At 39.3% G+C, this 27555-nt stretch overlaps 1 protein-coding gene across 1 annotated transcript in view; it reads right to left on the bottom strand.

The window, feature by feature from the left end:
* Positions 1 to 20156, bottom strand: part of Nkain2 (sodium/potassium transporting ATPase interacting 2) — an 864427-nt gene extending 844271 nt beyond the window's left edge. The window contains exon 1 of the mRNA XM_042702042.1: positions 19951 to 20156. Within this exon, the coding sequence (XP_042557976.1) occupies positions 19951 to 20004 (54 nt within the window). The 5' untranslated portion in view covers positions 20005 to 20156. The remainder of the gene's footprint in view (positions 1 to 19950) is intronic.
* Positions 20157 to 27555: the final 7399 nt, after the last annotated feature.

Genomic DNA, 27555 nt, shown 5'->3' with positions numbered 1-27555 from the left:
ATCTCAATGTTGTTTTGATTTGCATTTCTTTTATGGCTAGAGAGGTTGAGCATTTCTTCATGTGTCTATTGGCCATCCTTCTTTCCTCTTCAGAGAAGTTTCTCTGTAAGTCTTTAGCCCACTTATTTATTGGCCAGTTGTTTCTTTGAGGATTTGTTGTTGGGGAATATAATTTTTTGAGTTCTAGGTATATTTTAGATATGAGACCCTTGTCCGTTGTATGGCTAGTGAAGATCTTCTCCCAATCCATGGGCTTTCTATTGATCTTGCTAGCTATGTCCTTTGCCATGCAGAAGCTCTAAAATTTCATGCAATCCCATTTGTCCAACCTTTCTTTGATTTGTTGTGTTTCTGGGTCTTTATTAAGAAAATTTTGGCCTGTGCCAAGGAGACCTAGGGTTTCTCCTATTCCATCCTTTCTTATGGAAGCATAGAATTCCAAGTATCTGAGCTCTTTTGCTCAAGGCTACCACTCTACCACTTTTGATTCACAGCTCTACTTCTAGTTTTCTGGTGGTTAACTGGAGATAAGAGTCACACAAACTTTCCTGCCCAAGTTGGCTTCAAACTGTGATCCTCAGATCTCAAACTTCTCAGTAACTAGTATTACAGGCATGAGCTACTGGTGCCCAGCTAATTGTAAATCTCTTTAAGCGCCTATAAAAGTGACGTTCTAAGCACATCTAGGAGTCAGCCAGTGGCACACTCCCACCTCTACCTAAATGTCTCCAAACTGATACCCTTTTCTTTTTTTTTTTTTTTTTTGTGTCCGTTCGTGGAGCCTGAACCCTGGGCCTGGGCGCTGTCCCTCAGCTCTTCAGCTCAAGGCTAGTGCTCTACCACTGGAGCCACAGCGTCACTTCGGGCTTTTTTCTTTGTGCTTATGTGGTGCTGAGGAATCGAACCCAGGGCCTCATGCATGCAAGGCAAGTGCTCTACCACTGAGCTACCTTCCCAGCCCCTGATACCCTTTTCAATTCTTATTTTCAGCAGACCAGTCCTTTGTTCTTTCAGTTCCTATTGGGTAAGGTTAAATTTATTGCCTTCAGTGGACTGTCAGTAAAATGTTTCTTCACTTTGTCCTTTCAAACAGTCGTCATTGCTTTACGCTGAATACATGCTGGTGTCCATGAGCTCTTTTTATTTATTTATTTATTTACTTTTTTAGTGCATGGGCTTTGTGAACTATAACTGCCTGGATGCCCAGGGGCATCTTCAATTTCTTCTCAGAATCTCGATTATGTATGGTATTTCTATATATATTAAGATGGTTAGAAAGGTCAAAAGTGGTTCCAAAATGAAAAAATACGTATTTTCTGTTACATGCAGACAAATTCTATTACTTACAGACAAACTGTCAAAGGTCATGTAGTTAAGGGTAAATCTAAAACTAAGCCCCAAGGATCCTGCCTCCCAGTTCAATATTTTTTAACATCTTAAGAACTGCTCTGTGCATTGCCTACTTTCCCAACTGCTTATTTCTTTCTATGTCCTCTACAGTGATCTATCCTTTCTAATAAAACAGCCTTGCCAAAAACATCTCGAATTTCAAATCCAAAGCTGTCCTAGCCCTCCTTCTCTTCAGCTCAACCTTTTACCCTTCTGGTTGCTCTTCTGTTCTCCTCTTGTCTAATCTCTTGATGATAAACTCTGGCCCTTCCCCAAATACTCCAAGTACTTACTTTCTCTTCAATTATTCGTTCTCCTCAAATCCCATGAGTGGCACTTCTAAAAGCTTAGCCTTATTCCTCTTCTTGTTTCCCACTCATCCAATAAGACCCAGATCTGAGTCAGGAATTAGCAACATGATTCCAACAACTAAGTTAAAAATTACATTTTACATAAAGTCATAATTTTACCCAAATCTACCTATGCACCCATAAATCTCACTATACTTCCACAAATATTGGAAACATGCAGATCATGTACCAGATCAAAAGAGGCACATTCCTTCCGTTTGTTGTTGTTGGTGGTGGTGGTCATGGGGCTTAAACTCAGGGCCTGGGCATTGTCCCTGAACTCTTTTGCTTAAGGCTAGTGCTCTACCACTTTGAGCCACAGCACCACTTCCAGTTTGGGGGTGGTTAACTGGAGGTAAGAGTTTCTGCCTGGACTGGCTTTGAACCCCAATCCTCATTTCTCAGCCTCCTGAGTAGCTAGGATTACAGGTGTAAGCCACTAGCACAGGAAACATTCCTCGTTTTTTTAAAATCTCTGATGTTAAAGCACATAAATCTTATCTATTTCCAGTACCCAAGGAGATATATATCATTGAACTTTCCAGAAAGTAAGACATTAGAATTATTGTAATGTTTCCAACCAACGCAAAGCAACTCATTGTATCCTCTTTCCTTGTATTCCTCAGCACCAACTATACAATTCCCATTGGATATATTCATGGGATTTTTATTTATAACCTCCAGCATGTGGAACTCTACTGGCAAAACTTAGAGAAAACTAGCAAAGAGCTAAGCCTTTGAAAAGTTTCAAAGTTAGGAACCAAAAGAACAAAGGACAAAAAGAGTAATAAAAAATGAGTTTTCAGAGCTTAGACATCATTTTTTTCACAGCTATTCCATTGTAGAGAATTATAGCTCTAGCAAAATTCACTTGGTTAGATGTAGTAAATCATCTCATTAAGTGTGGGAAGAGAGTGCAAATGAATAGCAATATTTCTTAATTCCACATGAAGCTTTGAAAGAGTTAATTTATCTTAAATGGATATTTAACTGCAATCATTCATTCTCATCCCAACAAGAAACATCATCAATATAAAAAAAAAACTGAAGCAAAAAATTTAACAAATTCAAATTTATTTAACTTGTGAATAATAACTGACTTCTGTTTGCCCTGGCTATCAGAGATTTCATATCATTTGCTTTTACCAGGTTTAAGAAAAAAAAACACTGAAAATCTCATTAGCTTCTAAAATTGCATTATTTACACCTATCTTCTAGGGAAGGAGATTGCAAAAGTAAACAGTATTTAAACTTGATGGCTCCCTCATCTGCCCAAAGTGCTACCATTTGCTTCCAACAATGTACCCTCCATTACCTCCCCCCATCTTGCCCCATTGATACACCCACAGTAGATTCAAGCTACAAGCCTCTTCTACAGTATAAAGAAAGCAGTGACCTATTACTACATACTGAATTCCTTCACTTACATAGACTGATGATAGTACTGGGTTTATGTAATGTCATGGGGTCCATTACTGGTCTACACACTGCAACTGCAGAACATCGTGATTTCCAACTCTCAAGTCAAATGACAAACCAAAAAAAAAAAAAATCATAGCCAGTATGATCAAATCAAGGATTCTCTTGATACTCTCCATTGGAGTAGCATCTTTCTTGGTACGTTTTTTATTGTAAAAATACTGTACAGAGGGGTTACAGTTACATGAGCAGGGTAATGAGTACATTTCTTATCTAGCATTGTTACCTCCTCCTGTGTTTTTCCCCCATTATCCATCTACACTGTTTTTATCAGGCTCTGGCTTGACAGCAGCTGCTCCCATTCTCTAAAACTAAAGAGAAGATGCCTGACCTTAAACACTGGGGACAATATACAGAACTTGTTAAGAACCATTCCACTATAGGCATATAATTATATTTTCAAACAAAAAGTCCCCTGTATCTTTTCATTTTTAACTGATCTGAGATCTGACCTTGGGACCTCTTGCCTGCTCAGCAAGTGCTCTACCACTTGAGTCACACTGCCTTTAGTTATTTTTTGGTGCTTTAGTTATTTTTCAAATAATAATAAGGATGGCCACAATTATTCTATCTATGGCTTCTAGACTAGATAAGATTAGTGTACCACCAGGCTAGCTTATCTCAACTTCCTGGTTGAGATTGTGACTCACTAACTTTTTGTCCAGGCTGGCTTCAAACCTTCATCATCTCAATCTCTGCCTTTCAAATAGCTGGCACTACAGGTGTAACCACTCTCTCGGACTATTTCTGTTCTTTTTCTTCCCTTCTATTTTTTGTACCAATACTGTGTTTTCTACTGCCTGTACACAAACACTCAAATCCTGTTAAACTACTTAAGTTGGAGAATGCGAAAGACAGTAATCACTGGATGTATCTTTAGTATTGCACACATGCTTTCAGTCCTTTTTCTAACATGTTTTCCTTGGTCTGTCAAATAGTACATGGTAGATGGTCAGTACAATGTTTTAAAGATATCATTTTGATTGTGTATAGAGCACTGTTTTGGAAATAGTATGATCATAAACATTTAGATGACCATTCAACTCAGAGTTAAAACTTAAATATGACATCTCAGTTCCAAGATCTGGAGAAAATTTATAACACATTTATTTAATATACTGTTTTCCTCAGAAGAGGTTGGGTTGTTTTTCATTTCTGGTGTTGGTCCTGGGGTTAAGTCAGGGCCTGGATGCTATCCCTCAGCTTTTTGCTCAAGTTTAGCACTCTACCACTTGAGCCTCAGTGCCACTTCCATCATTTTGGTAGTTAATTAGAGGTAAGAATCTCAGACTTTCCTGCCTAGGCTGGTTTGAATCATGATCTTCAGATCTCAGCCTCCTCAGTAGCTGGTATTACAGGTGTGAGACACCAGGACTTGGCAAGAAAAGTGTCAGGTAATCAATTTAAATCCTATCGGATTATTATTTCTCTTCTTGCTATTTTTACAAAGTTCAATTTTAGCTGAAAGAAATAAGGCTTAACATCCAAAGCAATGAGCCAACAGTCTACTTGCAATTGGTACTGCTGGTCACGCTTCTCAGCTTTCCATTCTAGTCCAAGGGGTAATTTGGGAACTGGCACAGATTTCTACTTTTAAAAGCTAACTCACTGGTGTCCCTTTAATGTCTCTTTACTGGAAGTGCATCCTAAATAATTACCCAGCTGGTACAGGACCTCTCTGAATGCTTCTCTAGAAACCTAGCATTTCATTGCATTTCCTTTAATTGAGTGCTGTTTTTCTTCCTTCCACTTTCTTTAAATCAGCAAGTAAGACTGGAAATCCTCAAGACTCAGTTCAGACTATATTCTCTAATTAGATGATTGGAAAACTTTAATTAATAAGATGACCCCCGCATAAAAAAAAAATCAGGTCAGATTGTTAAGCACTTATAACTTACAAATTTTAGCAAGCACTGACTTTTGCAAGTCAGCCAACTTTGTTAGTTTTCAACAATTCTTTAATTAGGCTAGTCAGAGAGGAGCAGGCACTAATGTGTGTCCTGGCTCGCTGCCAGCAGGGGATAATTGCAATCTGGCCAACCTAAACTTCCACTTGTTTTAAGTGAATACAGTAGGCTCCTCCATTCCCGTCTCTATTTCACTATGCACTGATATTTTCTGGAAGAAACAGATGAAAAACTCTTTGACCCTTAGCAACATGGGTTACCTTATCACAAGACTTGCTATAAAGCTACCACATCCAGAAGAAACGTATATTTGAACAAAACCTGAACTCTTATGAAACCTCCATTCTTCCTCTTCCTCTTTCCCCAACCTTCCCATTCACCTGGATATTCAGAAGATTCAAGTACATCTTTGGCTGAAAGACAAGCTTTGCCTCCATCTAGTTTTAAGTTTAAGAGTTCGCATGTTTCTTTGTTTTTGCTTCTCTGTTTGCTCTTTTGTCCTGTTCTGTTCTGTCTTAGAGAAAAAGGCATGATATATGAATTGATCTCTACATTAATATGAGCTAGAAAAGCATCTTCAAGCCTGGTTCTCCCACAGCAAGGTAATTTTAAAGTGAAAGATTTAATCATGAAACCATCAAGCCAAAAGGATCTTCAAGAAGTCATGTAATTTACTCCCTTTCCTTCAGACATGCAAATTGTAGTCCACCAAAAGACTGTGACCCAAAGAAACCATGCTGGATCATGAGAAATTATGCAGCAGATAGGATAATTTAAAAGATAAATCTCTACCGTTTTACTAAACTTCTCTGAAAATACTGGGCTTTCTGGTAAATCAGGATATCAAATATTAAAATGCTTGCTAAATATTCTAAGCTTTGCAATCACCTAAGAAATATTAATAGCTTAAATGGTTTTCAATTTTAAGTTGCTAAAGAGCATTGGTTGAATTATGTGTGTGTGTGTGTGTGTGTGTGTGTGTGTGTGTGTGTGTGTGTGTGTGTGCCTATGTGTATCTGTATTTTTAAGTACAAGTACAACTTTCTAAATTCTTTAGTCTAAAAGTGATCATTTTTAATTAATAGCCATAATATTCTTAGTTTACCCAAATATTTTATTGCATTAAAAGCTTATAGCTTGATCTAAAAACTTCTCTTCATTTTAATATTTATAACTAGCTCACAATTGACAGTATTTAACATTATTAAAAACTTCTTCATAAAAGACTTCTTAATACAAAAGAATGATACTCTACACACATTTTTAGCACAACACCACATTTAGGAAAATATAAATTAGAAGTATTCAATAACCAAGAGTAAAGTCTTTTCAGGCACTGAAAGAAAGGTGACATTGACTGGATCTTAGATAAAAATCCACCTGGCTCACACTAAACTGAGCAAAACAGCCAAGAATGCTAAAGGCTTGGTTGAGCACATAATTGACCATAAAAAGAAGCTTTCAACATTGCAGCAGATTCAACATTGCCTTCCAGCTGATATTTCCACAAATGCTTACTCGGCAGCATCTTTCCTAATGAATGTCTCAACCTTCCTCCCCAATCTCTCTTTTCCCTCTTCTTTGTCTCACGAGTCTTTATAGCTACTAATCCACTTGCTTCTCTTCATTTACTAGCTTAGAAACACTGAAATCACCTACAGTATTTTCTAAATATCTAGATTGTGAGGGTGTTTCCTTGGTGATTCTATTTCCATAAGTGAATTGGCTGAGGGAAGGTTGCTAGTGCTGACTTAGTGAAAAGCTAGCTCCAGATAATTCTGACACAGGTCCAGGTGTCCTTGCTGTGACTCATAGCTCTACAGGGTCCAGGCTCAAGGCCATTCTTTCCACTCATGATTCCTCTATTATCCTCTGGACAGTCAAGATCTGTGAGGAAGATCACCTCTTATTAAATTCCAAGTGTTCTTTTCAGCTCCTTGCTTCATCTCATCAGATCTCAACAAGGTTGTGACTTCTCAATTTGGTAATGTCTAGAAACATTCTTGATTGTTGGCCTTGGGTGTACATCATTGACAAAGAATGTGTGAGACTTGAGATAATACAAAAACATTCTGCAATGCATCACACAGTTGCTCACAAAACATCAAGGTGGCCAAACTTGAGAAAATCCTGTCTGTAAGTCTATCTTCCTTCCAGAATCTCTCCACTCACATAGTCCTTCAAAAAATATGGCCATTGATGCCAAATCAATCCCCAACCCACCTAGATCCTTCCAGATTTCCCCCACAGTTTTTCTTTTGCAGTTCCACCTGCTTTAACTAACTGACCCCAAGTTCTAACCACTATGTACAAGCAGCAGAACAACCTTGTTCTTTCTCCACTGTGGTCTTCTTCAGTCTCTTCTGTTTGGTGAGTCATACCAAGGACACCTTTCACATTGTCTGTGATTACTTAATTCAATTGTTGCAACACTATTTAAGTGTTCAACTTATCTTTTTAAAAAGGCTACAAAATAGGGACTTTACTTCAGAAAATAAAGATAGACCAGAATGGTCCCATCCACATGATAATATACTTACCTGTCCTGATCTTATTTATGTTTAACTGTAAGTTGAATCCCAAAAGGAACCCAGTACAGTTAGGCATTTTTAAACATTGTCATATGAAGTACTATAACTTTTGAATAAATAATAAATATCAGTTTGAAATTTAAACTAATCTTGAATTGTTATACCCACTAGATATTAGATGTATGTTAGAAAGATGACATCACTTTGGTTAGATCATATCCTAGTTGCAAAATGGTACAAATACATACCTAATTTATTCAGCTCATGTTCATTATGCCATTCATGTATAGCCATTTTATAAATCTTCCTTGATGAAGCTAACTTAGTAATTACTTAATTTCCTCCCACTGCTCACGTTTTAACCCATTCACTTAAACATGACGACTATAACACAGGTTAGGAAACAAATCCAAATAAAAGTATTCTACTCCACTTCCCAACATCTTCGTCAGGGCCCCATATACAATTAGCACTCAGTTCATTATATGGAACATTTGTATTCACATGATGAAAAAATTAAAATATGGGCCCTCCAATAACACTGTGGATCTTCTAGTATTCAACAGAAGTAGTTTGTATGTATAGTATGTATTAAATCATTATATCAACATCAAAAATCCATTGAGATGTATTTATCTTAATTTAAGGGGAAAAATAAGTTACTAAATTGTGGCATTTAACAAAACTTGAGCAGCAACCAAGTGATAATAATCACTTTGTTCTTACAAAAAGAAATTAAACATTAAAAGATCTCTATTAGGGATTAAGATACAAAACCACTGTTATAAAATTTATACTTACAAAATGTAAACTGAGCTTAGGCTATATGCCTGCTGTTAGAGAATTTCTCCTGAGAGGAAAATAAAGTTATTTCAGGACAGTCTGTAAAATAATAAACTGAGTGCTGTATCTGTAAAAGCTAATTTCGGAGCTTCACAGCAAAGTTCTCAACAAAGTCAAAAAGATATTCTGGAGGATATGAATTCATTAATCCACAGAGAACTTCACAGTAACACTTATTGTTTTAAGTGGAATAGTACTTACTAAAACTTATTCTTTTAAGTGGAGTAATACTTACTTGCTTTTGAACTGTGAGATGTCTATTCAAGGTCCCTCCATCCCCAGGACCATTGGGAGAAAAAGGAAGGAAGCCTTTACCAAAGCCAACAGGAAAGCAAGATAATAAATGCTATGGAAATGACCAAAACTTAACTACCATCTTTGGGCTGAATAAAGTAAAACCACATTTTATTAGAATGGACAAAAGTAAAGCTCCATTCATTTCTATTGATAAAAGAGGTCCATAATCCTATATGTAGCTCTAATGTTTTAGAAAATCACAAGCCATAGTTCCACTATCATCAACTTTGTCCTCTCGTTTTATTAAAGAAGAAAAGAAAGTCAAAGAACTCTTTCTATACCACCTGTGTATTATCAAATTGACAATAGCTTCTAAAGTCTTCAAATATATAGCTTTCTCCCTGTTCCCAATAACTCGAGTTAAATATATCTACAGACCCCATTTCCACTCCCGCACATCAAGCCACTCAAATAAAGCAAAGAGGTAGCTACTGAATGCACTATCCCACATACAGTGCATTATCTCTAACCTGTGTAGTAATGAGGGAGATAGGTCAGACTCACTATGTCCACAAGGATAAATTTTGACCCCAGGAGCATGTTCCCTCCCACCACAGTAGGTGCTAAAACTAAAATGGTACGCAGCACAGCCTTTCTGGAAAGACCACAACCACAGAACTTAGCCCATCGCCAGGAAATAGTTTTCTTTACCCATTGGCACTTACAGAAATGCTTCCCACTTTTTTTCCCATGGTATCTAAAAATAATACTCTAGGAGTTCACGTTATCTATCTCCTATGGCTAGAAGTCCCCTCTAGAGAATACAATCAAATAAATGTCAAGCATGGAACAACTTCAGACATAGCACTGACCCCTCTATCGTTTGACACATAACTGTCAGTTAAAGAATCTGAAATAACTCCTTATGCCATTGTGTGGCTAGCACAATACAGATAGACACAAAGACTTCAGTGAACAAAAATAGTGCGTACTGGTTTGAATATTCCCTGCCAAACTAAGACCCATTTGTTTCCAAAGAATAAAGCATTGTCAGGGGTTTTAAATGTGTTACTGTTTTGGAGTTTATGCGTTGATTAGAAAACAAAAGTCAGTATGAGGACTCTTCACCACCTGCCCTAAAAAGGGAAACAAGTAGGAGGATTGACACTGGAGGAGCCAGCTCAGCTCTGCATGCCAGATAGATATGGCATTCCTCAACCACTGCTTTCAAAAGGAAGTGCATCTGTAGATGATCTCTCCATGGTTCTCTGACATTCCAAGTATCCTGCCACGACTACTCACACATGACAAGTTCTTCACAACACCAACCACTGAACCTAACTGAAGTTCAAGTTAAAGTCTCAAGTTTGTTGTATGGAACATAATTTCCAGAAACTCAAGTGAACATAACACCAGTAACAGCCAAGTACCTGCAAACACGGTTTTTGTATTTAAAAAATTATTTTAAATTATCTTAACATCGTTGTACAAAGGAGTTGTTAATTGGCATTAACAAAGCAGTTTATGAATACAATGTATCTTGATCGATGTCACCCCTTTCAATATTCTGACTCTTCTCTCCCCTAACCACCCCTTCCATCCATCAGTCTTCTTAATTTTGTAGGATATACATTGGATATTTTACTGCATTCTTCCCCATTTCATCTCTTCATTTGTCTACCCTTTCCCTGTCCCAGCCCCCACCCCCTTTGGGTACTCTCTTCAAGGTGTGTACTTTTGCTGAAATTTGACTTTGGCTTAATATTTGATATTCTTAAACGTATTCCTATATTAGTACTATTAGAAATTTGCTTACCAGGGTGCTTCTGTTCTGGGTACTAAAACTTTATTATTTTGAACAATCATTTTATATTATATTGCATCCTTAGTCTACATTAATAGTTCACTGAAAATTGTTTCTCAAAGTTCTAGTTGCATGAAAGATAAATAGGGAATATTGCTAAAGGATAGGTCTTCAGATAATTACAAGCACTTTGTAAACCTTAGCTGTGTTAAGTGGAATTAAGGAAGAGTTTCTTTAATGTTGGATTTATTGGCCATCATATATTATATGACCTCAGAGATGAGGAATGAGAGTTAGTGGAATATTTTGAGGGACAGGTTTCTATTAAATCAACTTTAGAAATACTGGCTGAGGGAGGATGCAGAGAGGTTTGTAAAATGCACATTTAACTTTTCATGAATACTTAAGGAGGAGATATATATATATATATAATATATAAGTATGCTATTTTACCTATGCTAAACTACTTTTACTTAATGTTATGACCTCATTTATATAGCTACTTCTCCCCAGATACAGGTGGAAGAAGAGGAAAGTATGTATATCACATATAAGCTAGCTGTTAATACAGTGAAAATTCTTCTAGGATGAAGGAACTCCAAAAGGTTATATAATTATGAACTTCAATAATGTTGATTTTAAGTACAACCTCAGATGCTTTAAAGTATCCTAGAACACAAATGAGTCAGGAATTATTTGTCCTATTTTTGAAATGAGAAAACAACACCCAAAATTATAAATGGCAGTGCAACACCAAAGCACCAGACTTAATAGAGGAAAACCTGACTTCTTAGTCCAGCTCCTTTCCAGCATACTCCCTCCTTCTCTCCCAGGGATGTGCTTAGCCCAAGTAGGAGCTATTCCACAAACAGACTGATGGTTCAACTAGTAAAGAAAGGCATTTAAAGGATCTGGTCCCATTTCAGGATAACCAGGCACAAGGGTTTTGCTCAGATTCTTCCACTTCCTTATTCGCTGCAAAGACCAAATGCTGTTAAAGAAGTCTTTCTTCTCTGTGTCTTACTTAAACTTTGAATAAGGCAAGGGTAGATGTCAAAAGTAGGTACACTAATCTAGAAGAAAAATATGCTTTTACATTATTAACATGACAAAGGGAGACAAAATAAGCTAATTGCCTAATTGGATTGGAAATTTTCAAAAACAAGTTTATGTACACCCATGTGACAATATTAAGTAGAGACTTAAATACTAGTTCCAAAGTTCTCAAAATCTTGTTAAAAACTAGCAGTATCACTGTCACCTGAGAATTTCTTAGCAATACAACATGTGGGACCTATCCCCAAATCTAACAACTCAGAAAACTGGGGATAGTTGCCAGAGACCCCTGTTTAAAAGCCCTAGAAGCAATTCCTACGAACAATCAACTTTAAGAAGTCATCTCTGCTTTATCAATGGGTATTTTAAATTTATTTATTTAAGGTCTTTCCAATAACAGAAATTTTGGTAAGTCTTAATCATGATCCACATAGACTTCATATTTGTGTAATTCAAATAGCAACAGTCCATTAAGATTATTCCTACCATTCATCAGAGATCGGTTAAAAAATAGGAAATTTTAAATGGAAAAAATAAATGTTTCTTTTTCCTACAGGGGTGATTTTATACATAACTATCAACATTCCAAGCTATTACTGAGTAGAACTTTGTCAATAGCTGGATAGAAATTCCAGCATCTGAAACATTGTTTTCTGGTCACAAATAATGACAGAAACACAGCCAGGGATTCTTTCTCTTGTTTCAGAGGATTGGGAACAACTGAACTCTAGTGGGAAGAGCAAGGAACACTTACTCTGCAAGAAGCAGCCTTGTCTTATACTCTTTCATTCTCTAGTGCTTACTCCAGCAGCTTCTATTTAAGAACCCCTCAGACTACCTGGGACAGCCTGACCTAACTTTGCCTCTATGAGCCTGAGTAATCCTGTGTTGACCATTATGGTACCATAGAATTAACATAGGGAAAGTTCCTTGGTCAGCAAGGCCAATAAAAAATACTGAAGCACTTCCTGCTACATAGAAGGGACTCAGTAAGACAAATGTTGTGTGGAACAGAAACATAGGCTCAGAGACAGGCCTAGAGTTTCACAGACCGTGACTTGAATGCAATCTCTCTCCCTTATTAAGCAGGTGACATCTGAAAAGTGCTAATTGTTTGGCTTCTCCATTTCCTGTCTACAAAGTGGGGATATGTTACTAAAGGATTACTAAAAAAGATTCAGTCACAAAATATCCACTTATTTATCATTCAGGCTGCTAGTAAATAATAAGGTTTTCATTAATGTTTGTGTATTTTACTAAGCTAGATTTTTTTAAAATAAACCAAACTAAGCCAGGTGCTAGTGGCTCAGGCTTGTAATCCTAACAATACAGGAGGCTGAGATCTGAGGGTAAAAATTTGAAGTCAGCCCCGACGGGAAAGTCCATGAGACTCTTATCTACAATTTACCACCAAAAGCCAGAAATGGACCTGTGGCTCAAGTAGTAGAATGCTAGCTTTGAGCAAAAACACTCAGGGACAGTGCCCAGGCCCTCAAGCCTCAGGGCCAGCACATAGACACAGACACACACACAGACACACACACACATACACACACACACATACACACAAATATGAGTGTATGTATGTATGTATATATTCACATACATATATACATCAAACTACCAAAAATGCAAATATTGCTAAATCAATTTATTTCAAAATTTAATTTTAAAATGGCATTTTTGAAATCAAGGTGAGCATGTGATTCATAAGTACTTTCAGGGGCTGAGAAGGTGGCTCAGTGGTAGAGCGCTTGCCTTGCCTGCCTGAGGCCCTGGGTTCGATTCCTCAGCACCACATAAGCAAAAAGAAAAAAAGCCAGAAGTGGCGCTGTGGCTCAGGTGGTAGAGCGCTAGCGTTGAGCTGAAGAGCTGAGGGACAGTACCCAGGCCCAGAGTTCAGGCCCCATGACCGGACCCCCCCCCCCCAAAAAAAAAGTACTTTCAAAAGTAAAAAGTATTAGCATTAGAAAACATTCTATTCCTATTCAAGGTTGGAAAACCAAAAGTCTACAGTTTATATGATAATAAACATTTCAAATCTCCTGTCAATTACAGCCAATGTTTGTTTCAGAATCTACAGAAGGGAAACAGAGCTTCCAGGAAAATGAAAAAAGTAACTCCTTCAGACACTAAGAGTATCTATATCAGAACATACCTGAAATACTAAAGAAGAAGAAAAAGGTTGTTAATTTTGTTCTTCTCCCTAATCTAATGAAAAAAATATATGAATTTATCTTGTTCCTTCATGATTTCAAATGGTCTTCAATTTTGGAAGGAAATTCTACAAAGAAAAAAGCTTTACATAATTGTATTTCCTTGCCATAGAAATTAGGTGTAAGTACTACTTATTTCTAGAATTACTGCAGCGAAGGAGGAGAGATAAAGGGATCATACAACAGCGTATCTTTTTTAAAAAATATTTCTCATTGTTACTATAAAGGTGATGTACAGAGGGCTTACAGTTACATGTAAGTTAATGAGTACATTTCTTTTTTTTTAACAGTTTCATTTCTTCCCTCATTCCCTCTCCACTCTTTTCTCCCCCCAAGTTGTATGGCTCATTTTCAACATAGTGTCTAGTGAGTATCACCACTGCATTTGTTCACCCTTTGTCCCATTATTTCTGAGCTCCACTTAATCCTCCCAAGACAGATAAACTTATATACAAAAGGTACAGAAATCAGGGCTGAGAAGTTGGCTCAGTGGTAGAGCGCTTGCCTTGCATGCCTGAAGCCCTGGGTTCGATCCTCAGCACCACATAAGCAAAAAGAAAAAAGCCGAAAGTGGTGCTGTGGCTCAAGTGGTAGAGCACTAGCCTTGAGCTGAAGAGCTGAGGGACAGCACCCAGGCCCAGAGTTCAGGCCCCACGACCAGACCCCAAAAAAAAAAAAAAAAAGGTACAGAAATGAAAAACAGCAAAAGCAAAATCTAAAAAGCAAGCCCAAGGGGTGAGGCGGGGGGGGGGGGGGGGGGGGGCCTGTAGTTACAACAGAGTATCTTGATGGCCTAGATACGTGCTCTGTAACACTGTCAGTGACAAGTCCACATAAGACCACTACTCTACTGTAGACCTAACGTGGGTAGGTTGTACCACTGGGTTTGTATAAGGATATGCTGTGATATTTATGTAATGACAAAACAGACTAATGATTCCTCTCTTAGACTCCTTTATCAGCTTATGTTCTCATCAGTAAATATGTTACTATTTTACTGTATTACCAAAAGCAACGATTTCACTGCCAAACAGGTATGGGAGACTTCATTCTATAGGCAGAACAAAATGAGTAGAAGTATTTTTCCTATGTGTGTGTTTGGTTTCATAAGTCCGCATCAAACACAACACAATATGAAAATAGTGTAGTTTAATTATAAGTAATCATGACTTCAGAATTACAGAAATAACAGCCTTAGGCTGCTTGAAATTCTACCAAATAGCCTAACTTGAAAGCCAGTTTTTAAATTTTTAGTTACTACAAGTCCATACAGTTGTGAAATAAAGTTAGTAGTATAATTTACTGAGGCTGGGACACAGGGCCTCACGCTCTCAATTCAGCTTTTTCACTCCCAGCGAGCAAGTGCCCCTGTCCAGCCAGCCTCCCTCCCTCCCTTCTACCCTCTCTCTCTACCTTCCTTTCTTTCCTTCCTTCCTTCCTTGCTGATTAACTTAAGATAGAGTGTTGCAGAGTTTTTGACTAAGGTTTTTTTTTTTTTTTGCCAGTCCTGGGGCTTGAACTAAGGGCCTGTGTGCTGTCCCTCCCAAAGCTGCTTCCACTCACAGCTAGTGCTCTACCACTTGAGCCACGAGGCTACTTCCAGCTTTTTCTGAGTAATATATTGGAGATAAGAGTCTCATGGACTTTTCTACCTGAGGTTGGCTACGAACCATGAACCTGAATAACTAGGATTACAGACATGAGCCACCAAAACCTGGCCTATGGTTGACTCTGAACTACCTCAGAAGTCAGCCTCATGAGTAGGTAGGATCATAAACTTGATCAATTAGCACTTGGCCCATTCTGAGATTCTTACCTAGCAAAGTAGAAAATTCAGCCTGAAAGTAAATCAGCAGGAGAGAAAAAATGAGGGGGGGTATCCATTTTCTTGTCTGGGCCGTTGCCCTAGCATACCATACAAGGGATGCTACACATCCTTTCACTTGAAAAAAACAAGAAAAAGCTCTACTGGAGTCAAGTTTACCTATTCCTGACTAAGTACATATGGTAATACAAGAAGTTGCTACCTGATTTGTTAACCAGAAAATAGAGCTGGAGTATGGACAGTGGAAGGAATTTCTACCTTTTATCCTAGTAAACAAAGTAGGCAAAGTAGTGCTACATTGTTATGGAAGGGTGAATTACAAACAAAAGCATACCTCATACTACTTCATAGAGAAGTAGCAAACATTATGAAAAAGAGAGTTATTTTACAGGTTGGTAAACTGATTGCATATTTCTAGTTGGTAACTTTCTAAAGTACTGCATGAGTCTTCTCCAAGAATCAGATCCATTAACGATGTCAAGATTTCATCAATGTGAACTTCAAAGTACTCAGAGCAGAGGAAGCTATCATCTATAAACTTTCGAAGAACTGTCAAAAAGAACAAGATTCTACCTGCACTCTTCAAGACTCCTTCGTGTTAAGTGCTTTAACTTCTAAATAGTAACCAAATGTCAAACAAATCATGAGCATTGTACCGAAATCACAAATTTACCTATAGCATTTCATAATTATAATTTTTTTCATTAAGTCTCTCTCCTTGTGATGACTTTAAATACAAGTCATAAACATAATAATTGTATCATCCAAAGCTACCAGTCATTCTTTAGTTTCCAACGTTTTGCCACTGGGAGCAACACACACGCGTACTAACCTAATTGTTAGCTGCACCTGTTCCGCGTAAGCAATATTTCAGAAAGGAGATGCGTGATAAAAATAGCATGTTCTTGTCTTAATCTGTTGAATGTAAATCCAGATTTTTTCCTTCAAAAGCTGATGCCACATACGCTTTGTGCCACACAAGAATTTGATGTGCAAAATGTGGGCGAGTTTGAGCTTCCCTACTTGACAACAAAGCTGTCTTTAGAATCCAAAATGAGTTCTATTCTTCTATATTGTAACTGGGTGATTTTTTTTTCCTTGCAAAATACCACATTACTTTTTTCAGCATTTGTATACTCTGATTCAAATAAACACTGAAAAAGATGCCAAACTCTTTCACAAGATGCTGAAAGTTGTAAATAAGTTAAATTGCTCTTGTCCTATACTACTAAATAAATCCATCACTGAAAATTCAAGTGTAAACATTTTGGGAACTCTGAAATCTTCAGTTTCTCAGCATTAAGGAGAGCCATGGCAAACAAGTTTAATTTCTTGAGAGTATGAGTTTAAACCCCAGATTCTACCCATACACCCAATCTGCTTTCAGAAATCTCATCCATTTTTGAAGAAATCACCCTAAAATCCAAGACTAGCATAAGTATGCAGTTCATATATTTCAAGTTATATTATACATGGACAGTTTTTTTCATAAATTGGAAGTTGGCTATCATATCTAATGCACAGAATTCTAATTTATTGTCTTACAAGCTTATTTTCTGACTTAAAAAATACATTTATCTCAATGATTAGCCTGTCAAATAATATCAGTATATTCAAAATAATTAAGGGCAAAGATATAGAATCCTGACCAATTGATCCCTCCGAAGCATTGGTCTCTCTCCTTCACTGGTTAAATGACCAAAATATTGTATCTGCTCTGAAAATAGTCTGATGCATGATGCCTTTTACTTCTACAATACCCAAAGATAACTTGTATTTTCCTAAGATTACATCAAAATTGATGTAGATATACATATTCCTTTATTTAAAATGCAAACATACTATCTGTAGGCTTGGAAGATAATGTTTTCAGAAACCTAATAAAGTTATATAATAAATTATTTTTATCTTAGACTATTTGTGAGATCCAGTAAGTTCAATTAATTTAAGACTTTTCCATACAACTACAAAGCCAAAAGGTAAATATTGTAATAACTCTGAATATTTTAGAAGGGAACAAAACTGAATGACTTATGTCAGCCATTGGTACACAGGTAATAACTTAGTCTGAGAACCTGGTTTATTTGTAAGAACAGTCTTGACTAACAGCTAAAAGATTCATAAAGCAAAAAAGAAAATATCTAAAGCAAAGGTAACATATATACGTCTACCTATATTTTAGTCCACATTTCTGCAACTAATAATTGCACAAGAGGTTTTACTTATTTATAAGTAGTAACAATTGCCAAGAGTTTCTGAAGTCCTGTAAGGTCTATTCCACCCTATCAACAATTAGATTTTCTTTGTCCTTTGTTAATTGTGTTAGCCTGGTAGCACATACAGTATGAGTAGGGAAAAAAATCACATCACACTTTGAAAGTACAAGATACTCTTTAGGATTCAAACATTTGCTTGCTAAGATTCATGCTCCTGTATTACAACTACTTCTATTTTGTTAAAGAACTTAGATGGCAGAGTTTCCTTTCCATAAGTGAGATAGTATTTCTCTACTGCACCACTGCATGCATGTATGCATGTGCACATGCACACTTGCACTATTGGCCAAGTGTGCACACGCATGCACATGCACACACGTATGAACACACACACCTTTACATGCATCGTGCTACTCTGTATATCTAGTTTCTCATGGGTATGCTTAGGTTTTTCTAATTTTTCAAGTTCTTGAAGAGTTTGCATTCATCACACACAGTGCCACCGATGTAATATCTACACCCTCCTACTCCAGTAATAAAGCCCTGAGAAACTACATGATTAAGGGCTAAATGGTGTCTTTAAAGTATGAAGTAGAATAAGAATACTCTAACTCACTCACTGACTCTCAGTTTTAGGCTTTTATACTGTGAATTAGAAAATGCAACCTCTTCTGTTTCATACATAGAAATAAGATTGTTTTGAAAATGTTTATACAATTTAAAATCTTGCCCTATATGGGTGGTTTAACAAAGAAAACTTTTTCAGTGTATTGGTCAGCTTTATCATTGGTGGCAAAAAAAAACCTTTATTGCAAAAACTTATATAAATCTCTAGCAGAGAAAAATAAACTGATTTACACACCACAGAGAAAACACAATGTTCTTGAAATTCTATCTATAGTTCCATCTTCTTCTTACAAACAATTGCATAAGTTACACAATTCTCAGTTCAAAATACACATCACCAAATAACTTCTGAGAAAGAAGAACATCTTGAGAAAACATACCACAGAAAGCACTGCTTTTGTTAAACATTAAACAGAACAACAACAAACACTTGTGGACTTCATGATAAGGGACAACTGATGACACAAACTTGAGGAATTCTATCAGTCTTAATAAGTCCTTACAATTTTGAACACTTCTTTCTGATTGGACTTTCACAAATCTCCTTCTGTCTTATGGTTCCATCAGCTTCTAGGAAACCTCCTACTTCAGATTAACCATTTAACAGTGCTATAATTTTCTGTATTCCCTCCTCAGCTCTCCTGCCATCCCCCTTAGAGACATGGCATTTTCCATGACTGGCTTCTTGTCTCTTTGCAACTGTATAGCATTCCTTAAAAAGTACATATAATTCTCCATCAGGGATCAGACAACAGTATCTATTTCAGAAGTCGTGGCATGCATAACGCCTGAGCTTCTTTCTTCTATCTGTAGTGATTATTATTTAAAGGTTATTTGTTCTGCTCATGGCTGTGGTGTCGGTGAGTTCATCTAAGTAGTCCTCTTCAATCCACATACTTTCTAAACTCAATGTGGCTTCTTAATCACATTGCTCTAAGAATATCACTGCCCTACATAATGTTTTATCAGAGCATGGTAATTATAAGCAATATATCCTTAGAAAAACAACACGTCAAGGAAGAAACAAAGACACCAAACTAAGAATACAGAAGAGAAATCTGAATTTCTATATTTCTTTATAACACCTGTACAGTAAAAATGTACGTGACGATCTCGTTGTTCTATCAATGGGGGTGCAAAGGGTAAAGAAACAAGACTTACACCTTGCTTTGCTTTAAAATGAAATCAATCAATCAATCAATAAATGTAACAAGTTTAACCTGCACCTGCCAAACTGTCTTTAGAGGGACAGAAATAGATGAGGGGCAGAAAGAAAGGTTCACCTCTCCTGTCCCCACCGTGCGTCTCCCTGAAATCATTTTAAATAGAAGCAATACATCTGTCACCTCTGTTTTTCTTTTATCTTTTTTTTTCTTCCGTCCTCATCAAAGGCAGACCCTGTCACTGCAACTCCCCGGCCCACTACCTCAAAGACACATTACCGAATAAGAGGACCCAAGTGTCACTTACCAGTTGCATGCCACAGATAAAGATCAGCGTGCACCTGCCACTGCAATAACCCATGGTTTCCGAGACCCCTGCCACCGCCAGACTGTCCCGCGTCGGCCACCGTCGAGCCCCCACTTTATCCAATCAGATCGCGGGGAAGGACAGGCAAACCTGCCGCGGGGTCGGGGGCTCCGGGCTGGTGCTGCCAGCGTCCTGGGAAGGGACAGGCATTAGGACCTGCTGGCGCGGCGGCGGCGGCGGCGGCGGCTCCAGCCGCGCCCGCCGCACATACCTTCACTCGCTCGGTGCACACGCCGCGCCGCGGGCAGCGCCGCCCGCGGAGACGCGCCCGGGGCCCGCAGGGCAGCAGCGGCAGCCTGGCAGCGCCGCCGCGCCCTCGGGCATCGGGGCCCCCGAAGGGTCGCCCCCGCCGCTCCCCCCCGCGCGGCTCTGGCCCCAGTGCGGCCGCCGCCCGCCCGCCCGCCCCGGCCGCCCGAGGCGCGCTCGCCCCGCACTCTCGCGCGCCGGTTCCGGGGGCGGCAGAAGCGCGCGCGGGGCGCTGCCCGCCTCCCTGCGCCGCCCACGGCTGCTCTACGCCGGGCTCGGCGGTCCCGGCGCGCGGGAGGGCGGGAGGAGGCGGGGCGCGGCCCGGGCTGCGCCGTCCGGACTCGGCGAGCACCCCGGCGGCCGCGGTGCGGAGGCGCGCGCCGGTGCGGGGTCCGAGCGGCGGGCGGGCCGCGGGCGGCGCTGCCCCTCCCCTCGCGCGGTCCTCCTCCTCCGAACCCTTCCACCTGGTGCCCGCCGCCCCCTCCCAGGGCGTCCACTTCTCCCAGGTCGACGGGGGTGGGGGGGCGCCCGCAGCCTGGGCGGCGTCTGGGTGGGGAGGGCGCCGCGGGGCGCGGCCGTGGCTGCTGGGGTGGGTGTCGAGCCGCCAGCTCGAGCGTGGGCGCAGGCTTGGGTGCGAGTGTGGGCTGGGGGGGGGGGGGGGGGGAAGGGACGAAGAGGAGGGTTAAGGAATGGGCCGGGGGATGTAGGGACGCAGGGGAGGCATCCTCACCCGGGGCGCCCCGAAGGCTCAAGTAGGGAAAAGCTCCCCCCCCTCCACGCCCTCGAAAGCGAGGAGAGCCGGGGTGCGGAGACCCCCACACGACTGCCCGGTTCTCAGCCCCGGGTCTCCCGGGAGCTGAGAGTTCCCGGAGCAAAACCAGGCGGGAGCCGATGGATGGAGTTGCCGCTGGAGTTGGGAAAACTGGGGAGCCAGCGGGCGTCAAGGCGCCGCTGTGAGTTTGTTGTGGCTGCTTGGAACTGTGTTCACTCCCCCAAATAATGAAGTGAAAGGATCCGAGATCACGTTCGCACTCCGTTACCTCAGCCTCGGGGACCGTCCCGTCCCCGCAGGTCGTGCTCTCCAGCTGGTGGCATTCCGGCCCGGAGCGGTGCGGCGGCGCCCGCACCTGCACGGACGCGCTCCGGAGCTCGCTGCTGCCACCTGCGGGCAAAACGCGGACGCTCTGGAGGTGCTGGGGACTCGGAGGCCGAGTTTCTTTTATAGCCCTAGGCAGCTAGGGGAAGCATTCGTGATTTTTGCCAGGAAGTGAAGAGGTTGGTGTTGAAACGCTTCCCCTGGGAAACCACTCATTGGGATGAAGTCCCGAGCGGGGTTAACAGTTACAGGAGCTCAAAACCAACAAGCGTCTCGCCAACAGCTTTCTCAGTGGACCTAGGACTAATGAAACCGCATCAGGCAAAGAGCTTTCCTTGGCAAGTGGGACTTGACTCTACTGAGAAAATGGAATTTGAGCAAGATACATGTATGCTTGGAATCACAGTAAGGATCCTAACCGATTGCTTTCTTTGAGTAAATGTTATGACCCAGCAGAATAACTATCTCGAGATGGAATTAGAGCGTAGGGACTCCATTTTCCAGGAGTCTGGGACTGCATTTCTAAAAGTGGTTTGTCAATCCTAGAAAGCCAAAAAAGTGACTTGATCTGTGAAATGTATGAAAGCGGAGATTTTTATTACCGCCATGAGAGTCTCTTTTAACATAGGCTTTTCCTGTGAAAAGCGCTTAATGGTGAGGCGTTCCACATCCTAGGACCTGGAGGGTAACAGATATTCCCATAACCTACAGTGAAATGAGGCCAGAAGGATCTAGAAGCAAAATCTGTCTTGATCCATGTTAGCCTTCCGTTAGCATTGCCATGAAGAGAAAACTAGAGTTTCGTACTAAATATTGAAGACCTAAATGTCATATTATCCGAAGCGTTCTTTTACCTTTTTAAATGTAGCCACGCATTAATGTGTTTGTGTGTATGCCTTCCTAGTCCTGAGTTAGTTTGCCCGCAACCAATATCAACCTGAATAACATCTTGACTGTGCAAGCTAAAGGAAAACATACGGTAACCCACTCTGCCAGTGCCCATCCTTAATTCCTGGACTGTCATGTCCCAATACATGCCATCTTCCATGAATACTTGTGACTGTTTCCTTGCAAACTGAAGTTGTTACCTTGAAACCAACCCTTAACCAGTAATGGACAAGAGATGATGGATACAGACCCTAGGTTTTTCCCTTCACAGGTGGGGAACGCCAAGACCCAAGTCTGGACCATATCGGTAACCTGTTACTGAGCCTTTGTAACCTCCAGTAATAACCATCTCACTGTTTCCTTTCCTTCCTTTCCTTCTCTGCTTCATTTCCATTCCTCTACCACTGCTCCCTGGTATGACCTCCAAAATAAATCACTGAGAAAAGCCCCTGCATCCTGAGAAACACCACCTAGAGAAATTCCTGAAACAAAACCACAGGTTTTTTTTGTGTGGGGGAGGGAGAGGATTGGGTTTTGTTTTGTCCACCATGGGGCTTGAACTGTGGGCCTAGATGCTGTCCCTGAGCTTTTCAGCTGAAGGCCAGTGCTCTACCACTTGAACCATGGTTTTCTGGTCATTAATTGGAGGTAAGAGTCTCATAGACCTTGCTGCTCAGGCTGGCTTTGAACTGTGATCCTCAGATCTCAGCCTCCTGAGTACCTATGATTACAGGCGTGAGCCACTGGCACCTGGTTGTTATTTCTGACCTTAGAAGAATGAACCACAAATGTGACCCATGCGGACCATTGACTGTGTATACCTAATAAATATACTGGCATAACTATGTGTTTTACTGGCAAAAATCTACTTAGTCTCCTTACTTACAAGAAACAAAAGCCCATTTTAAAGACACAGAAAAACCGCATCTCTTGATCAGAGGCACATGTCAGTGGCAGAATTATGAAGTCACTTTGTGGCACTGGAAAATCCACTTATGTATTCCCTATTGAGGTTTTGCTGTACTTGTTCATCATTCTTTTGGAAATTCATCCAGGGGTGATTTTATATGTGTGTGTGTGTGTGTATGTATATGTGTGTTTGCATATATATATATATATATATATATATATATTATGAGTGTTCACACCTACTTTGTTATCTCTAAACTAAATTCAGATCACATCCTTCAAAAACACTGTAGATAGTGGCTAGCTTTTGGAAAGGTGCCCTACTTAGGGATACAATTCCATTCTTGAGGTGGCTGTGCCCTTTTTGTTCCATTTCCTAGTGTCCCTGAAACTAAGTGCCTTACTGGAAGAAACATTAATCACAGCTGAGAGAATCATGGCTGTCCCACAGAAGTGCATTGAGGGGAGAGATGTCTCAAATTGGAATGTCGATTGCATTTTCATTTAGAAAGGAGGTCATAAGCTATTTAGCTATAAGGTGCTAAGGGCTTTTGTTGACTAGTCTGGTGACATAACTATTGTTAATTACTTCTTTCTGTGGGGAAAATGTGTTACATATTCCACACCTCCATCTGGCTCACCTTGCCATCCTGCTTTAGAGTACTTTTTCAAGGTTGTTTTATACTTACTTCATTTATCTTTCAGGACAACTCCCTGACTGCAGTAGGTGCACAGCCAGTTAGCAAATTAGAGTCTTCATCACATTGGTTCAGCCAGAGCCAAAGTTCAAGGCTGGCTTCACAACTCCACTGAGCTAGTCCACTCTGCATTTTATTCTGTCTGCATTCCTTGTATTTTGTAAGTATAACAAGAATAATTACCTTCACAGTCACCAGCATATTTAACCTATTTAATATGTTATACAAACTTGGATAGTTTTCCTTGTTTGGATAACAACAGCTATCAGGAAAATAATATTTCTTAAATACTGACAGCCAATAGAAATCAGAAAACAGTCACTCAACACTTCTGACTGCTAGGGATTATTTCTGTCATATTATGCATCATGTTACTACAAAAATAGGATTATATGGCAGGGGACATACTTTAGCCTGATTCTTTTTACTCAACAATGGATCAAGAACATATATTCGAGTTGTTTATCAAGTTCACAAGCTCTACAGAAGGGCAATTGGCTTTAGAAATTCAAGTTATGCCATTCATCAACAAGTAAGGTTTGGTTTTCTTATCTATGAAATGGGACAGTAGTGACGCAATAGGTTATTTTAAGTAAACATCAACATGTAGAAAGCTTTAAAGAAAACAGTGGCTAGCACAGAGTTACTACCTAATAATGATACCATTATTTTGCATGCCACACATCCTTAACATTGTTTAGGATGCTTAATATCCCCATTATTTAACTCATGATTTTTCTCAACCTATAGTTTTGTTATGGACAGAATTGTGGCTCCAGAGTATATCCACTTGGCCACTCCTATAAACTGTGACTATATCACTATTTATAATACAGCAGATTTAAAAGAATTGATCAAATTCAAAACATTGACATGGATGAATGTCCTGCACTACCTAGGTAGGCAAATTTTTAATCACATAAGCTCACAAAAAAGTTAGAAAAACTTTCAAGATGGGGAGGCAAAGAGTTTTGCAGCCTACAAAGAAGGTCATGACTCAAAGCATGTAGGCTTCCCTTTGAGGTGAGGAAAAACAAATTTATACTGATAATCTGATACTTGCCCAGCAAGAACTAGGTCGGACATCTGACATGCCAAAGTATAAGATTATAAATATGTATTATGCCATGTATACCTCATATACATGTTCTACATAGATATAATAGATTACTTTAGAAATGAAACCGACTACATTTGTGATAATGTGTTAGAATCACACTTGAAACACCATTACAGTTTGTTTTTCAAAGATTCAGTATTGCAAATGTTATCATAAATTTACAGCTATAATTTGCCTGCATTTGATTATTTCTTCATGATAAATTTCTTAAAGTGGACTTGGGAATCAAGAAAAGGAGCAAAACTGTACAGCTAATTAATGATAATTTCTTCTGAGGGAATTCTTTCCACTTGTATCTGGCGGAGATATTTTTTGCTATTTTTCCTGTGACTTTACCCATACTGGATGTGGTGCAGGTTGCCCATACTTCATTTGAAATGCTGCAAATCCAAGATGGTTTCAGTGGTGACATGATACCACAAACACAATTCCACACCATGACACTGTCTTGTGAAAAGTTATCAAAACACTATGAAATTTACTAGGCCTGTGCTGTACATGCAACATTAACGAGTGTATGTCTACACTTGATACTCATACCCAAAATTTTTCTGTTATAGGTAAACATCCCAAAGTCTAAAAAGTGCAAAATCCAAAGTAGCTCTGGTCACAAGCATTTTGGATCAAGGTAATTCACATATAGTAGCATCTGCATCCCTATGTACAAATGATTATTTTTATGCATTAAGCTGAATATTTTTATAATTTCCATGCTATCTAATCTGAGTTGCCCTAAGCATATCAATATAATTATTTTACAAATGTAAGAGCCATAGTTATAATATAATTTTCATAAATTATCTCAGACAAAAAACTATGCTGGATAGAAATGAAAACATTTCTCAGAAATTAAAAAAGCCATATGCAACATAGTCTTCAAATTTATGCTTTTTTTTTTTTTTTTTGTCAGTCGTGGGGGCTGAACTCTGGGCCTGGGCACTGTCCCTCAGCTCTTCAGCTCAAGGATAGTGCCCTACCACTTGAGCCACAGCACCACTTCTGGCTTTTTTCTGCTTATGTGATGCTGAGGAATTGAACCCAGGGCCTCATGCATGTGAGGCAAGCACTCTATCACTGAGCCAGCTTCCCAGCCCTGTGCTTGTCTTTTTTTTTAAGCAGGAATTAAGAGATAAGTGAAAAGATGAGCTTGCTGGCCCTCTTACTATTGCTATTTAACAGCCCACTTGCAACAATGGCATTAAATGAGTCCGTGTATTCCCTGGCAATGGATTTGGAGAAGGCACATTGGAGAATGCTTGTCTGTGTTCTATAATATCTGGGTGTTCAGCTGGAAAGATTGTATGCCTGGATCCATGGCTAGAGGTAGGGATCATCTGAAAATATATTCACTTGTACTTCTAACACATGAGATGTAAGGTCTTGAGGAACAGGACAGCTGCCCAGCAGAGCACCTTCAAGTAACAGCTTCCTAAAGCTTGTCTTTCTCATAGTGCGGCTGCTTCTAAGTCATTAAGCTTCTTATGTGGTAGCTGAGAGCTCTAAGCACAGCAAGAAATGCCAGAATACAGCCTGACTTACACCACTTTCTTTACTAGTTACAAAGAAGTCATCAGTCCATCTTGTTGAAGAGGAGAGGTACCTGCAGGCATGCCTATTAGTGAGAAGAATGCCAAAGAACCTGAAGGTTTAAGTCATCCATGTTAGCCATTGTATTATTAATGAAATTTACTGTCTTAAGAATTAAAGTAAGTGCAATTAAAATTTAGACCTTAATGCTATTGCAGGAAAATTAAAATGCTATCTTCATACCAATATTTCAGAGAAGCCAGTTAATAGAATATAAAAAATAATTACTCTGAATTAACCAGAATAAAATTAATGATAAAATTAATAATTCGGGTTTTATATTTACAAGATAAGTAGAAAGAACATATTCTAATCGTCCAAATGACTTTACATACTTGGGAGAAAGTTAACATTTAGATTCTTTTTCTACAATTATGAGATGAGGAACAGAGCATTTAAACTATTCAATAAAATGAGACTAAACAAATGATTATTTTTTTCATGAAGCCACAGGAATACGTTCTCTAGATTTTTCCTGTGTAATTAAGATTTATTACACTGCTTGAAAGTATCTTTCCAGATAATAGAGTTACTGCAAAATTTCTTTATTTGCTCTGCTTTGCACACTTTCTCCTTTTACCACCCTAATAAACACTAATTTAATAGAATATTAGAAAAGTGACAATGAGAAATGTTAGGAAAGTAAGTGTAGTATAATTGTGTATAATTGGATAAATTCAAAGTCCATACACTGTGGTATGTTTTGCACTTCTGGAGATAAAAAATAAAAACAAATACCAAACACACCTGTGTCTTTTTTATAGTTGATATGTTCCACAGTTAAGAAATTCTAATTGAATATTTGTTTTCCATTTTTGAGTTGCATTTTTAAATGGACACTGAATTTAACTTGTCTCTTTAAATACAGAGATAAATTCAAGAGGCAGACATTTCTAGTTAGTTCTTGTTTGAGCTCAATAGTTTAGCAGGATAACTACCTATTTTAGGCTTTCTGTTGGAGTTAAGAAAACAAGCCAGTACCACTAGTCCTTGCTCTTGGT

The sequence above is a fragment of the Dipodomys spectabilis genome, unplaced genomic scaffold, assembly GCF_019054845.1.
Source record: "Dipodomys spectabilis isolate Male_0828 unplaced genomic scaffold, ASM1905484v1 ptg000001l, whole genome shotgun sequence".
NCBI classification, from domain to species: Eukaryota; Metazoa; Chordata; class Mammalia; order Rodentia; family Heteromyidae; genus Dipodomys; species Dipodomys spectabilis.
This window is presented reverse-complemented; position numbering and strand designations above follow the sequence as displayed.